Genomic DNA, 15,695 nt, shown 5'->3' on the forward strand with positions numbered 1-15,695 from the left:
AGAATCTTCTCTATGGAACTTCTAATTTTATGCACATCTTCTGGCCTCTGTCGCTGTGTCTCTTTTTCTAGTCTGGTCTGACTCCCATCCATGTAGCTGCCTTCATGGGCCACCTCAACATCGTTTTACTTCTGCTACAGAGTGGAGCATCTCCTGATGTCCGTAACATTGTGAGTACTGACAAATGCTCAGTTCAGCCATTTAGTAGTTAGAAATACGTATGGCATAAAGTAAACAGTATTTCCAATATTTTTTTCAACCATCAGTTATCCTAATTCAACCACCTACCACTTATTCTGAGAAATCCTGAGTCTTTCATGCAGCACAAAATCTGAAGGCTCATTAATGTTCTGTTTTTGCATATCAGCGTGGTGAGACAGCTCTCCACATGGCAGCACGAGCAGGTCAGATGGAAGTGGTTCGCTGTTTGTTGAGGAATGGAGCGTTGGTGGATGCCATAGCCAGGGTGAGTCGGCTTTCACATCATCAGTGTTAATCACTGTTTCCTTCTGTTTATCATAAATACGCAATATTTAATCTACTGTGTTGCAAACACATATTCATGGATCATGTTGCCTACCTCAGCTCTGGCTAATGCATGTCTGACTTTTCTAATACAATTGCCTCTACCTGTTTCTCTGCCTTTTCATCCCTCAACCACAGGAGGACCAGACTCCACTGCACATTTCTTCCCGTTTGGGGAAAACCGATATTGTCCAGTTGCTGCTGCAGCACATGGCTCATCCAGATGCTTCCACCACCAATGGCTACACTCCCCTCCACATTTCAGCCAGGGAGGGCCAGGTAGAGACTGCTGCCGTGTTGCTGGAGGCTGGCGCCTCACACTCACTGGCCACAAAGGTGAGCAGAGAATATAACTTGAGCAAAACCAAATCAAACAAAACAGATTCAAGTTTCTTATATAGGCTCGCAAGTATCCAGGTAAAGATAAACAGTTTTGACATCCGGCTTGGAAAGAAACTTTTCCCTTTATTTCCCTTCACAGAAAGGATTCACTCCATTACATGTAGCAGCTAAGTATGGAAGCCTCAATGTAGCAAAACTTCTCCTTCAACGAAAAGCTCTCCCTGATGATGCTGGCAAGGTGAATCAAAACTCAGATTTATTTCTACACATTATTTGGATGGAATATATTGAGACAAGATTTGAGGTTGTGCCAGTGCACTTGAGTCTCTGAAATACACTCAGTATAGAACAAGTTACAGAACTATTGTAAGGAGGAAGACAAAGCACAACAAAATCCTAAAGGTACATGCTTCCATAACATAAATATCAATCACTAAATCAAATGCTGCCTCTTACAGAATGGCCTGACTCCGCTACACGTGGCAGCTCATTATGACAATCAAGAAGTAGCTCTGCTGCTGTTGGATAAAGGGGCATCACCTTATGCCACTGCAAAGGTTAGATAAATGATTTTAAAGAAGAAAAGTACTTAAGAAGCTCTCACAATATGTAATGCATTTTGCTGTTATTTTGTGATCAATTTTGTGATCTGCATTTTCAGCTTGTTGAGGATTTTACACTATAGTAGTGATACCAAGTGTTTGCAAGTCATGCTAAGAAGTCCTTTGATTTTTAAGAGCTAATACTGAAACCTGAGATATTCTTGATATTTTCGGCATCAAAAGATATTCCGTAAAAATCATGAACACCTGCTGTATATATAGGGTGCATTTTACCCATATGGAATGATGTTGTTATAGCATGTAACTGTACACTTTCCTCTTTTTTTCAGAATGGCTACACTCCTCTCCACATTGCAGCCAAAAAGAACCAAACGAACATTGCATTAGCATTGCTACAGTATGGAGCAGAGACCAATGTTCTGACCAAGCAGGGAGTCAGCCCTCTACACTTGGCAGCCCAGGAAGGACACGCCGAGATGGCCAGTCTGCTGCTGGGCAAAGGAGCTCACGTCAACACAGCCACCAAGGTCACACACAAACACAGACACGTGTTAAGACTTGTATTAGACTCTCTTATTTTGATATTGATGATCATTCGGGATATGCAACAGGTATTGAGTTACAGGTTTTACTGTAGTGCCCCTCATAATAATATTGCATGTAATTTACAAATAAAATGTTTAACCTAAGCAGTTACACATTCAGACAGACACAAACCACAAAGATAAAACTCTGCGCTTTGTATATTTCAGACTGGACTCACACCTCTGCATCTCGCGAGCCAAGAAGACAGAGTCAATGCAGCAGAAATACTGGCCAAACATGATGCCAACTTGGACCAGCAAACTAAGGTACAAACTCAGACACATAAAAATGTACACACTAAAAGGCATACACGGACAAAAACTAGGCCCTAAATGTGACTTTTTTTTTAATTGGAGATGAGGAAGATGAGTTTTTTTTTTAAATGATGTGGGGAAGTAAATACGATTCAATTATACATGCTGGCTAATTATTTGGAATTTCATCCGTGTATTATGTAGCGTATTTTGTGTGCATTCGCTGCTGCAGGTTGCGTTTACTGGCTGTTCTTTGAAGAATCTCCTCATCAATCAATCACAAAATGTAACATACATACAAACTGTGCCACCTGCTGGCTTTATAAAAGCATGCCAATGTCTACGCATCATACATCTACAGCATTCAGAGGGCTTAACATATATGGAAGTTTGTTGCAGTTTCTTCACAAACATGTAAAACAAAGCAGACACATTTGGAAAAAAAACTTCTCTGTATCACCTCCTCATCCTCTCTATGCTTCAGCTTGGATACACCCCTCTGATTGTGGCCTGTCACTATGGCAATGCCAAGATGGTGAACTTCCTGTTACAACAAGGTGCTAGCGTCAACGCTAAAACCAAGGTAAATGTCAAACTTGAAGTGTGGAAACATTGATCAATTTAAAGTGCAAAAATAAGCACAAGACACAATAAAGTCTCTGTTTTTGTGGCTTTTACAGTAATAAAATCTTCTGTTCTATAGAATGGATACACCCCCCTTCACCAGGCAGCACAACAAGGGAATACACACATTATCAACATGTTGCTACAGCATGGCGCCAAGCCCAATTCTACTACAGTGGTAAGAATAAAAAAGATTTACTTTCTTCTCATTAATCAATAATGTTATGTAATTTCAAAAAGTGAATGAGTTTTCCCCCCTTATGTCACGTGAACACTATCTCTGCTTTTCTGTTAGAATGGAAACACTGCTCTGTCTATTGCCAGACGTCTGGGTTACATCTCTGTAGTGGACACACTGAAAGTCGTCACTGAGGAGGTCATAACTACCACAACGGTAAGCTTATGGTACCTTTAGACTGCTGATCTGGAACTATGTTTTGTCCTATTTTTTTACTTCAGAAAATACAATAAATTTTTCTCCATTTTGGTTGTCTTTTTCCACAACTTTGAATGGGGGTCACAGCAGACGGTCACAGAGAAACACAAGCTGAATGTTCCGGAGACCATGACTGAAATTCTTGATGTTTCTGATGAAGAAGGTGAGTTAAAAAAAAAAGAACTTACCAGCAACTGATACAATTACACAAAACTGACCATTGATAAAACATGCTAGCTTTCCTTTCATTTGTTCAGTAGTCATAGAGAGCTGTGTATTGGGGGTGATGAGATTTTGTAGCTGTGGGTCCTAAAGCTGTATGTTTCATAGCTTTAAGACTGGAAGACGAACCGTTATCTGAGATGTCTGTGGAGCTGGAAGGTACAGCAAAATGTCTGCCCTGCTCCGCCTGTTTGGTGTGGACTTTATTTGTGTTCTTATAACTAATCGGTGTGATCATATTGGTAGGGTTCAGTAATGTATTTATTTTTTGCTAAAACAAAGACGTTTTAGAATTTTGTCTACCGCCTTTTACTCCAAATCATTAACCCAGAGTCCATGCACTAAATATGTCTGAGTTTTGGTGTTGTGCATTCTATATACCAACACCTTGTTGTTTATCGGGTGTAATCAGAACTTTTTCTATGCAATATCTCAAAAGGATCATCTATGTTTCCAGGGGAGGACACTATGACAGGTGATGGAGGAGAGTATCTGAGAGCGGAGGATCTCCGAGAGCTTGGAGATGACTCTCTGCCAGGACACTACCTGGACGGCTTCAGCTACATGAGCCACAACCTGGATAGGTCGACAACAACACATACTTACTCACACTTAACAAAAACGTAACAAATAACAGCACATACTGTAATAATGACTGCTTCTCCAACAGGCCGCAGCATACTCCCATTAACCAAAGTTTCCATCAGAGAGAGGGAGTTCTCATTGAAGACATGCTTACAAGCCACCAGGTGAGGACAAAGCGTACAAGAACTGTATCGTTGTCATATCATCATTTTATCCGTTTAGATTTTGAAGATAACCTTACTCAACATATCCTTAGTTTAGAATATTTGAGAATATTTTGGCTTTCATGAGTCCAACTCACCTGCTTGTTGGTCTGCAGGTGTCAGCACTGTCTAGAGAACATGACAAGGACTCGTTCCGTCTGAGCTGGGGTGCTGAGCACCTTGATAATGTGGTGCTGTCCTCCAGTCTGCTACACTCTGGGTACACACACCCACCCACCCACACACACACACACACACATACACACACACACACACACACTATCATTCACACAGTTCATTGGTTGAAAAGTGACACTAAAGAGACATCATCTTTCACCGTGCTTTCTTTCACCTCTGAATCAATTTTAATTTTTCATTCCTTCACATCTGTGCTCTCTACTTTTTATTTTGTGTCTTTTTCTGTCTCTGGTCAGGTTTTTCTCACTTTTAATTATTTTTGATTCTCTTTTCTATCTTTTGTTTATTGTTTTGTTGCCTCTTTGTGCACTCTCTTGTCTTGGTTGTGATTGTGTGTGTGTGCGTGTGTTTGTGTGTGTGTGTGTGTGTGTGTGTGTGTGTGTGTGTGTGTGTGTGTGTGTGTGTGTGTGTGTGTGTGTGTGTGTGTGTGTGTGTGTGTGTGTGTGTGTGTGTGTGTGTGTGTGTCTGTGTGTGTTGTATTCTGCTTCTAGCCGTTCCTCTCCGTGCCTAGACCATGACAACAGCAGGTGATAACTCTTTATTCTTTATTTTGGCTACTCTCTCTTTCTTCTCTTTCAGAGAGTACTTTTTTTCTCATTCACTATTAAACGTTCCCATCCTATTTGTCTGCACGAATTCATAATGCATGACTTTACATTTCCAGGGTTGAGGTTTTGTTTACTAAACATGTTCCAACCAAGTTTTTTTTTTTTTATCCTTGATGCAGATCTGACTCCTTTTAGTCTTAATAATCTGCTGATACACAGACTTAACGTACTATTTAGATTTTTGTACCTAATATTATAGCACTCTATGTTGAAAATAGTGTAGCAAAGTAGGGCGTTTATGACAGCTGGGTCAAAATTTTTATTTTCCTGAAAGGATAGGGTTTACAAATAAGATTGTTTTTACTCTATGTTTTAATCCCATGGGAGATTCTAAATCAGAAATGTCTTAAGACTTCCCTACCCTGCTTGTGGCACACATCTCCAAGCCCATTTCTTCCTACAGAACACAAAAAACTTTTAAAACTGTTCACAAATATATAGTTCCATTTAAAACATGTCTCAGTCACAGCAAATATTATTCAAACAGGAGTACTGGTCTTGCATTTGACTAAAGACATCTTTAAGTTAGGTTGTGTTAACATTTCATAGAAGGAAAACATTACTGTAAGCTATTGCTTGCCTGAAGATATTAAATATTTGATACCTATTTGCTCCATGAAAAACAAGATTATTCAGGAAGAATCTTGTTCAATGCCATCTTCTTTGCTTGCCTGGCTTGCAAATGACATTTTCAGTGGATTGAAACTGGAAAGAGAACAGGCTGGAATGAAATATTATCTTCTGCTTGTTCAGTACTGAATGGTGTCATGAAAACAGTTCCTTCTTACTGTAATGTAAGTTGCTTTGTCTGCATGGAGTCTCATAGTCAACAGATTTAACAAATTTGCCACAAGTATTGCATTTATTAACAACCAATCTTGAGAAGACAATTTATTTGATTTCTTGACCCTTTTCATCAGCTTCCTGGTCAGCTTCATGGTGGATGCCAGGGGTGGGGCAATGCGTGGTTGCCGTCACAATGGCCTGCGAATCATTGTACCACCAAGAAAGTGTTCTGCACCCACAAGGGTGACATGCAGGCTGGTGAAAAGACACCGTCTGGCCTCTATGCCACCTATGGTGGAGGGTGAGGGGCTGGCTGGTCGCATCATTGAAGTGGGACCCACTGGAGCCCAGTTCCTGGGGTAAGAGTTTGTGTGTACTATACATGTTTTTGAGCATGTGTGTGAGTGTTCGCTAGTGTGATTGTGTTTACACTGTTGTGTGGTGTGTTTATATTTTCTTCTTCATTCCCCCTCTGTGCTGCCCATGGATCAGTAAGCTCCACCTTCCTACAGCTCCGCCCCCTCTAAATGAGGGTGAGAGCCTGGTCAGTCGCATCCTGCAGCTTGGTCCTCCAGGAACCAAGTTCCTCGGGTAGGGCCATGGTTGGGGGACACCCTACCATCCTGGAAGTGGTCACATACCTATAATTTTCCACCGTGTCCAGATTTTTTTGAGTTTTCAATGATGTGATATTCATGAGTAACCTTTTTGATTTTTATTTTGTTCCTACCTTTGTTTCTTGGTACTATAAAAGTGCAAGCTTTTGTCTCAAACCACCCCGTTGTCTTGTGTTGTTGTTTTATCCCCATGCTTTCTTCAGTCTACTGTATAGTACCATTCCCCAGACTTGTTTCTTGTTGGATTCTGCTCCTGATGTGGAATGGATTTTGTCGTTGTGTTTAAATAATTTTAAAATGACTTTTTCATGAATTGATTTGTTACTAGGCATGAAATGGTTTTTTTTTGTTCGTTTTTTTACTCAAACTTTAATCTTGTGTTCTTTTTTTCTTATCTTGCATAAATTAACCCAAACATCATATTATCTCTGATAAAGCCAGCTATGCCAAACATACTTTCCAGTCCAATTTGTGTTTGATTTTACCTTGTCACCCTTTTTAGGCCTGTGATTGTGGAGATCCCCCATTTTGCAGCCTTGCGAGGAACAGAGAGAGAGCTTGTGATCTTGAGGAGTGAGACAGGGGAGAGCTGGAGGGAACACCACTGTGACTTCACTGAAGAGGAACTGAATCAGATACTTAACGGCATGGATGAAAGTAAGAGATTTCAGGGGTTTAAGAAAATATAGTCACATTAAGCCATAACAAAGGCCACATTAAAGTAGTAAAGCACGACACTGCTGGGATAATAATGGGAAGCAGAAAGTAAAGGATGTAATGAATGAAGGAGAAACTGAAATAATCTTACACTGGAAACTTCCTCTTTATACTTTACACAATTGGACCTCTCATAGGGTTTACTAAATATTTCTGATCTTCACAGAACTTGATTCTCCCGAGGAGCTTGAAAAGAAAAGAATATGCCGCATCATCACACGAGACTTCCCACAGTATTTTGCGGTGGTGTCACGGATAAAGCAGGACAGTCATTTAATTGGACCAGAGGGCGGGGTCCTCAGTAGCACTCTTGTGCCCCAGGTTCAGGCTGTCTTCCCCGAAGGAGCCCTTACCAAGAAGATCCGAGTTGGGCTACAGGTACAAACATTGCATTTCGTGGCCAGAAATATATCAAATGCTCACAGTTATTGCAAACAATAAAGTTATGTTGATACATTGTGTACTTTGTTGCAGGCTCAGCCCATTGATGCCGATTTTGTGAGAAAGATTCTCGGTAACAAAGCCACTTTCAGCTCAATTGTCACATTGGAGCCAAGAAGGAGGAAGTTCCACAAACCGATCACCATGACAATCCCTATTCCCAAGAGCTCCAATAGTGATGGGTCAAGTGGAGTGTACAGTGGGGAGACCCCCACCTTACGTTTGCTTTGTAGCATTACAGGTTAGTATGGTGCATAATCATCTATCAACACCAGCAAACAATAATAAAGGAACACATAACAGCACATCACCAGCTATCACTAGCTGTTAGTGGTAATCTAGGATAGTGAAATTGAATACTCAAAATGTTACCTCTGTTATGTAATGTCTTCAAATGCAATGTAACGTGTCCATGTGATTTCGGCTTTTCCATTGATGTATGCATGTATGGATCCCAAAATCTTGTCATCATTAATAGTGAACAACTGTGACAGGTTGGGTAACAAATCATGGGTCTGTGTATCAGGTGGAACCACTCCTGCCCAATGGGAGGACATCACAGGCTCCACACCTCTCACCTTTGTTAACCAATGTGTGTCCTTCACCACAAACGTGTCAGCGAGGTAAAGTTTTGTTCACATAGATGCTTTGAACACTTTGATCTTATTTGATCCTTTCCTTTATGTAGGTCAGCGGTGTCAAACTCAAATTCCCAGTGGGCCAAATTTAAAAACTTGGACAAAGTTGCCGGCCAAACTCAATATCTACACAAAAAAAAAAAACTGCAAATGTGTATGTTTTCCCTTCTCTCCAGATATGTAATGTTGAACCTTTTCAGTGCAGGTCCTTGTACTTGTCATGGTGTTTCTTATGTTTTATTCTTTTGTTACAGCCATGGTGGCTCTACAGACAAGAAAAACAGGTCTTTACATTCATACATAGACATCTGCCTCCCACCTGCTTTGAAAGCTCCTGTTTTCCATTTTTCTTTTGGCCATTTTACGGGAGGGGTGGATTAAGTTAGTCCGAAGAGACTGGTAGCATGGATGCTCATGTTTGTCAACAGAAAAGTAGCAGTATATGTACTATATACTCACGGGCCAGCTCTCATGGAACCTTGATATGATCTTGCGGACCAAATATAATTACAACGCAGGCCAGATTTGGCCTACAGGCCTGAGTTTGACACCCCTGGTGTAGGTGATTTGGCTAAATGTGTCTTTCATACTCCTAGGTTCTGGCTGATAGACTGCAGACAGATCCAGGACTCTGTTAGTTTTGGCTCTCAGCTGTACAGAGAGATCATCTGTGTTCCATACATGGCCAAGTTTGTCATTTTTGCTAAGACACTGGACCCAATTGAGGCCCGCCTGCGCTGTTTCTGCATGACGGACGACAAGATGGACAAGACCCTAGAGCAGCAAGAGAACTTCACTGAAGTCGCCCGTAGCCGAGATGTTGAGGTAAGGTGTGATGATATGTAATAAAAAAGAAGAGGAAAAAGTGTGAGAAAGGGTTTATCTAAAGGGGGGTGAGATGAGAAATGAGAGGAGTAATGCTGAACTGTCTGTAGACAAATTGCAGAGGTACAAAGAAGGACTAGAAAGCAGTTAGTTGGTTCTTTTAAATATGGTTCAAGTTCTTTCAAAAATGTGAAACTGAAATTTGAGGACCTTAATGGTTTGTTTGAATCAATAACAGCTGTCATATCCACATACAGGTGCTGGAGGGAAAACCCATATTTGCTGACTGCTTTGGAAACCTGGTGCCTCTTACCAAGAGTGGTCAACACCATGTGTTCAGCTTCTTTGCCTTTAAAGAGAACAGACTGGCCCTCTTCATCAAAGTATGACTACACATAAAAATGTCTGAAATTGCTACTTTTTTTAGTCCGATATTTAGAATTGCGATATTGAGATATGGTTCTGAAAATACAGTAATTAATTAACTTAACTTGTTGTCTAATCGATCCACAGATTAGGGACACAGCACAGGAGCCATGTGGTCGCTTGTCCTTCACCAAGGAACCACGCACATATCGTACTCTTAACCACAATGCTATCTGCAACCTTAACATTACTCTCCCAACATACTCAAAGGTTAGTTTGAATTAATCACAGTTTGTAATCATATAAGAGTGCATTATTTTTAGTTGCAGCAACTGCATTGTTTGTTTTCTCCTTTTTTTCATATCTTTAGGAGTCTGATTCAGACCAAGATGCAGATGATGAGGTGAATAAAGTTTACTTGATGAATTACTACAACAAAGAAAGAGTAATATAGTTAAGTTGTAGCTAATTATGCCTTTCTTTAATCTTTTTTTGCAGAGCGAGAGGAGTGACAAAAAATGTAAGCAGAACTCTGTTGTTTTGTGTCTCATGTTAGAGTGTTAAACATTTTTAGAATTTTGTAATTTATTTCCACAACTCTTTTAGAAATAGATTTATACGATTGAGACATTTTACAATCCATTTTTCAATGGTTGTTGTTTGTACTGAGGGTACCAGTATAATTTTCATATAGATATAGGTTTATCGTATATTTATTATACAGTCTAAATTGGAGTCATATCACTTGATTAACATAGGAATATTAGTTTAGAAATATGAACATTTGAATATGCTTAGAGATGTTCTGATTAATATGTGTTACTTTTCATTTGGATTAACCCTGCTCTATTATTTTGCTCTACTAACACTGTGTATAGTTAAATGTGTGTCGGCAGCTATGCTATGGCTGATGTACTCTGCATTTCCCTCATTCCAAACTCCATTGACCCCATTCCCCCACCCATTTTCTGTATGATCTTTTCTGTATTAATAATACATTAAGTTCAAAATAATACTTAATATGAACTAATATTCCACTCAAATTTGTTGCAAATTTGTGGTAATAATACACAGTATAGAAAGTATTAATTTTGACCGATAATTTTACATTCATTATAACGTTACATTCATAGAACATTTTTACCAGTTGCATGCTATAACATTTTTGTTCGTACAGAAACAATTGACAACCTGATTTGGTTTGTTCTCTGATAAAATGTGTAGATTTTTTTTGCTGGTTTATTCTTTTATAATTATCACTAATTTTATATTAATTTGATCGCTAATCTCTATTTTACTTTCACTACTTTTATTTACCAACTTCCCAGAGTTGGTTTCATTCATTCATTCATTGAGTTGCACTTTAAATTGAAACCCTATTCACATTTTTATATAAATACATGTTTTACACAATAGTTACTTTTACGTTACTGCTTATTTTTTGTAAGTGAACTAATAGTGCTATAAGGTCACACAACAGATTAACTAACATAATAACAAACTTTACAAATGTCAACCTTTAATTATATTTAATACAACGGAAAATGCACACATCTAGAAAATAGTTCCAATATTCATACATTTTGAAAAAGTAACTATTTACCATTACTCCATTTTAGTTAAGTGTCTAAATTCAGTACTTTACATAGCTTACAAATAAAATTTATTGTAAACTTACTTGACATAATTATTTACCTCACACCTAGTATTACTAAAAACCCTATTAGTTTTATATTAAAGTTTGTTATGTTTTCTATGTTTTAAAACTTTAATTTGTAGGCAGACATGACTCTTCATGTCAGCAACAATCTTGAGAAGTTTTGTTTGTCTGTTACCCTTCTTTCCTGTCCCTTTGTTGAATATAGATTTCTCTGTTCACTTTTGTTCTTTTTGTATATTTTGTGTTACCTTCCTGGATATGTAGTCAAACAAATTAGATTGATATTATTCTTGTCCATATTTTACCTGTTTTTTTATTACTCTTGGCTTTGCTTATGCTGTTGCTGCTCTTCTCCCCTCGAAACTCTTCTGGATCACTTTGTCATCTTCTTTTTTGGTCTTCTTTTAAAGACTTCCAAGTCTAGTTTTTTTTCCTTAAACTGTGCTCTGTCATTCTTCTCCTTGCCCATTGAACTGAAGATGGATTTCTGATGACATTGTCTTGATCACAGATTTCTGATGTCTCTTTTCTCCACTTCATTTGCCCCTTATGTTCTTTACCCTTTTTGGTTATCAAACTTTATTGATTGAAGACGATGAGTCCGAATCAACTGAGACATTCTCCCTGAGAACTAACCAACCTCTTGACCCTGCAACCCTTGCAAGCCCGGACCTGCTTTCAGACACGTCAGACGTCAAAATGTCTTCTATTTTGACTGCAGAGCAAAGCGATCACTTAATATATGAAGAGAGAGCTGGAGCGAGAGGGTTGGAGGAAAAAGAGCCTTTGGCCATTGTGTTCAAAGACAGGCTGGAAAAGGGTGGAGGGATGCAAAAAGGTGGCATAAACAATAGAAGACAGGATGCACAACTAGATGATGCTAAAAAAGAGAAATGGGGTTCACTCAATGAAACTAAGACTGATGTCATGAAGCATTCCCCTGCTGAAGAACCAGTCTTCAAGGAGATTTGCATAGAGGGGAAGACTTCAAGTAGGTCTACCACAGAGGTCAGAGACATGACGGGCATGATCTCACACCTCAGCATTGACATGGACGACTACCTGGAACAGAAACCTGTTGTGACATGTGGTTCTCTAGAAGACCTTGTCCAAGATAAATTTGAACAGGTTATTGTAAAACGAGATGGCAAACGGCGACCCCCAGATATAAAGAAACCTATTAGGAAGAAACTTAGAGACAGGGAGCGTTCTGGATGTAGCAGCTCTGAGGGTGAGCTGGAAAGGATGAGCTCTGAGGAGTCTTTAGATGGCAATGTTGTTCTTAAGGAGAGTGTGCTAGTACCCACCACAGTTAAGGATCCTCCAGCTTCTCCTTCAGTGGTTGAGACACCTATAGGATCTATCAAGGACAAAGTTAAAGCTTTACAAAACAAAGTTGAAGAGGAGAAGGTGCAAAAAGATTTTCTGGAACTAATTCCTCAAGTTAAATCTTCTATCGCCACAAAGAAGAATGTGGCAGACATGCCAGAACTTCCCAAAGTTCCCAAGTCCCCTAAATCCCCCAGATCTCAGACAGAGAGATTAGAGGAAACCATGTCTGTTAAGGAACTGATGAACGCATTTCAGACTGGACAAGATCCTTCAAAAAATAAAGCTGGCCTTTTTGAGCACAAAGCAGTGGCTTCTTCTTGTATATCAACATTGATATCAGAATCAGGAGACTCTTATTTGATACAGTCGACTGAACAAAGTCCTCTGCAGGAGCCAAAATCGCAGAGCGTCACAACTTTATATCAAGCGAGATGTGACAAAACAGACATAGAGGATAAACCTATGAGCTTAATAACAGATAACTATGAGGAATCACAATCAAGTTCACATAGTGCTTCTTTTGGAAAGACTGTAAAATTTGCTGATATAATTCAATGTGACGATGGAAGTGTTAGCCCACATAGAGGGGCTTCAGAGTTGTCAGATAAAGAGGCTCTGTCTGTGAAGGAGTTGATGAAAACATTCCAGACAGGGCATGGACCCTCAAAAACTAAACTGGGGGTTTATGATCATAAAGCTGCTGCTTCTTCATCTGGAGAGATGAAGACTGCTGAAGAAGGTGCTACACAGGAGCTAAAAGCACAACCTCAGAATCTCACAATTTCCCCCCAACATAGTGATGTCAAGAAATGTTACACAACAGACTTAGAGGATCAACCCACAAGCTTAATAAGAGATAACTCTGATGAATCACAGTTAATTTCAGATAGTGCTTATATTGGAAAGACAGTTGAATTTGCAGATACAGTTCAATGTGAGGATGGAAGCGTTAGCCTACAGAGAGAGGTGCCAGAGTTGTCAACAAAGGAGACTATGACTGTTAAGGACCTGATGAAAGCATTTCAGACTGGGCATGATCCTTCAAAAAATAAATGTGGACTTTATGAACAAAAAGCAGTGGATCCTTGTGTTTCAACATTTATATCTGAATCAGATGATGTCAAGAAACATGAGAAAACAGGCTTAGATGATCAGCAAGTAAGCTTAATCAGAGACTCTGAGGAATCACAGTTAATTTCCGAGAGTGCTTATTTTCAAAAGACAGTCAAAGTCTCTGCTACAATTCAATGTGCTGATGGAATCATAGGCCCACAGAGGGAGGCATCAGAGAAAGAGACTACATCTGTTAAGGAGCTGATGAAAGCATTCCAAGCTGGGCAGGACCCTTTGATAAGTAAAGCTGGGCAGGGTGATCACAAAACCATTGCTGCTTCTTGTATTTCCACATTGATATCTGAAGAGATACCTGAAGAGATACAGACGACTGAACACAGTCCCACACAGGAGCCAAAAGCGCAATACCAAATACAGAATCTCACACTTTTCCATCCCCAAAGTGATGCCAGCAATTGTAGAACATTGGATTTAGATGCTCAAACAGTAAGCTTAAACCGGCATAACACTCAGAAATTACAGCTAATATCAGATATCGCCTATTTCGGAGAGACGGTCGAAATTAATGATACAGTTCAGTTTGATGATGGAAGGGTTAGCCCTCAGAGAGAGGAGTTGTCAGGGAAGAGCCAGGGCAGAATGCTGTTAGAAGAACCAGTCATAAGCACTGGTAGGAGTATATCTGAAGACATACAGATCAGCCCCGATCGCAGACCTTCTGAAGACTTCAGTGCTGATATAAAGGCTGAGCTAGAAGAAAGTCCCGAGTACCAGCTTTTTAAGCAGACATCAACAACTGAAGATGTAAGCGATCAGTCAGAGGCACCTGAGGAGGAAACGTTGGTTGATTCTGATACATATCCAGCATACATCTCCAGTCCCTTTGTGAAAACTTATTTTGGGGAAGATGCTTCTCCTATTGAGAATCAAATGAGAGATGATGATCTAAGTCCTGAGAGTCACAAGCATGAAGGTATGGCTGAATCCTCAAACACTAGTGTTGATATTAGGACCCCTCTTTCCAGCTCAGGGGAGAGTGAGAATTATAAAGGACTCGCAGTGACACATCCAATAACTAGGACAGACGAAACATACATCACACCTTCACAGGAGGAGAGACGTAATGAAGAAAGCAAAGATATAACGACAGTTGATGATGGAAGGAAAATATTGTTTACACAAACTGACACTGAAGTAACAGAGGTGGAAATTATGGAGCCGCAACTTCAAGTCCCCATTGAGAGAAGCACACCTAACCAGACACTCACTGTAAAAGATATGTCAGGGATGTTATCCTTAATGAACAGTGACTTGGATCAGTATCTTAAAGGTAAACCTTCGGCACATCACCCACCAGGAAAGGATATTGTACAGGAGAAATTTGAACAAATTATTTTAACAAAGGACAAAGATAAAGAAATGTTTGCATTTGTCACTGATCAAAATAAAGGAGCAACAGTGGGTGGCCCACCACAAGAAATAGATCATGCACTATTGGAATACCATCCAATTACATGGCGAGGTGAAGAAGTGGAGAGTGAATTTAAAGAAATCCAAGAAGTAAAAGATGTGCCAGATATGTTGTCAGCCATGAACAATGACTTGGATCAGCTATGCTTGGAGGCTATCCCTGTGGCTAGTCGACCAATAGAAGACAATGATGAGCAGGAGAAATTTGAAATTTTCACATCTTTCACCGATGAAAATAAAGATGATGGCGCAATACAGGAAACAGATTGTGCTACAGTGAAACATAAAGTCACAAGGAGAGGTGAAGAAATGACAAGGGAATTTAAAGAAACCCAAGCAGCCTTGACTGAAGAACTCCCAATAAAGAAAGACTGGGTAGAGAGAAAGGCTTTATATCAGCCATCTACAGAAGTAAAGGAAATGTCAGGCATGCTATCACTGCTTAACAGTGACTTAGACAAATACCTCGAGGACAGGCCAGTGAGATGTAGGCCTCCAGAAGAAGATGTTATCCAGGAGAAATTTGAACAAGTTACTCTCACTAAAATCCGAAAATCCTCTAGTGAAGAGCAAACAATTACAATATGTGAAAAAACGTTAAGAGTAGCTAGTACTGATGTGGAG

At 39.7% G+C, this 15,695-nt stretch overlaps 2 protein-coding genes across 13 annotated transcripts in view; both read left to right on the forward strand.

Moving 5' to 3' along the window:
* The window catches only part of ank2a (ankyrin 2a, neuronal), an 89,062-nt gene that overhangs the window by 32,669 nt on the left and 40,698 nt on the right, over positions 1 to 15,695 (forward strand). For 5 of the 12 annotated variants that reach the window (XM_083927840.1, XM_083927847.1, XM_083927841.1 and 2 more), the window contains 27 exons: positions 72 to 170; positions 368 to 466; positions 664 to 861; positions 1,007 to 1,105; positions 1,326 to 1,424; positions 1,760 to 1,957; positions 2,183 to 2,281; positions 2,754 to 2,852; positions 2,973 to 3,071; positions 3,189 to 3,287; positions 3,417 to 3,492; positions 3,660 to 3,710; positions 4,009 to 4,135; positions 4,222 to 4,300; positions 4,456 to 4,559; positions 5,029 to 5,064; positions 6,066 to 6,290; positions 6,424 to 6,522; positions 7,051 to 7,205; positions 7,432 to 7,643; positions 7,740 to 7,947; positions 8,233 to 8,329; positions 8,941 to 9,169; positions 9,427 to 9,552; positions 9,683 to 9,805; positions 9,906 to 9,938; positions 10,034 to 10,055. In XM_083927840.1, coding sequence (XP_083783966.1) covers positions 72 to 170; positions 368 to 466; positions 664 to 861; positions 1,007 to 1,105; positions 1,326 to 1,424; positions 1,760 to 1,957; positions 2,183 to 2,281; positions 2,754 to 2,852; positions 2,973 to 3,071; positions 3,189 to 3,287; positions 3,417 to 3,492; positions 3,660 to 3,710; positions 4,009 to 4,135; positions 4,222 to 4,300; positions 4,456 to 4,559; positions 5,029 to 5,064; positions 6,066 to 6,290; positions 6,424 to 6,522; positions 7,051 to 7,205; positions 7,432 to 7,643; positions 7,740 to 7,947; positions 8,233 to 8,329; positions 8,941 to 9,169; positions 9,427 to 9,552; positions 9,683 to 9,805; positions 9,906 to 9,938; positions 10,034 to 10,055 — 3,190 coding nt within the window. The remainder of the gene's footprint in view (positions 1 to 71; positions 171 to 367; positions 467 to 663; positions 862 to 1,006; positions 1,106 to 1,325; positions 1,425 to 1,759; positions 1,958 to 2,182; positions 2,282 to 2,753; positions 2,853 to 2,972; positions 3,072 to 3,188; positions 3,288 to 3,416; positions 3,493 to 3,659; positions 3,711 to 4,008; positions 4,136 to 4,221; positions 4,301 to 4,455; positions 4,560 to 5,028; positions 5,065 to 6,065; positions 6,291 to 6,423; positions 6,523 to 7,050; positions 7,206 to 7,431; positions 7,644 to 7,739; positions 7,948 to 8,232; positions 8,330 to 8,940; positions 9,170 to 9,426; positions 9,553 to 9,682; positions 9,806 to 9,905; positions 9,939 to 10,033; positions 10,056 to 15,695) is intronic. The other 7 variants (XM_083927844.1, XM_083927848.1, XM_083927845.1 and 4 more) reach the window with 7 other exon arrangements.
* LOC310963221 (uncharacterized protein) lies at positions 12,123 to 15,672 on the forward strand (the record flags this gene model as incomplete). Its single annotated transcript, XM_083935920.1, has 3 exons — positions 12,123 to 12,605; positions 14,124 to 14,637; positions 15,635 to 15,672. The coding sequence occupies 3 exons, from the start codon at positions 12,123 to 12,125 to the stop codon at positions 15,670 to 15,672; spliced, it is 1,035 nt and encodes a 344-aa protein (XP_083792046.1).

The sequence above is a fragment of the Echiichthys vipera genome (assembly GCF_963691815.1).
Source record: "Echiichthys vipera genome assembly, chromosome: 2".
Classification (NCBI taxonomy): Eukaryota; Metazoa; Chordata; class Actinopteri; order Perciformes; family Trachinidae; genus Echiichthys; species Echiichthys vipera.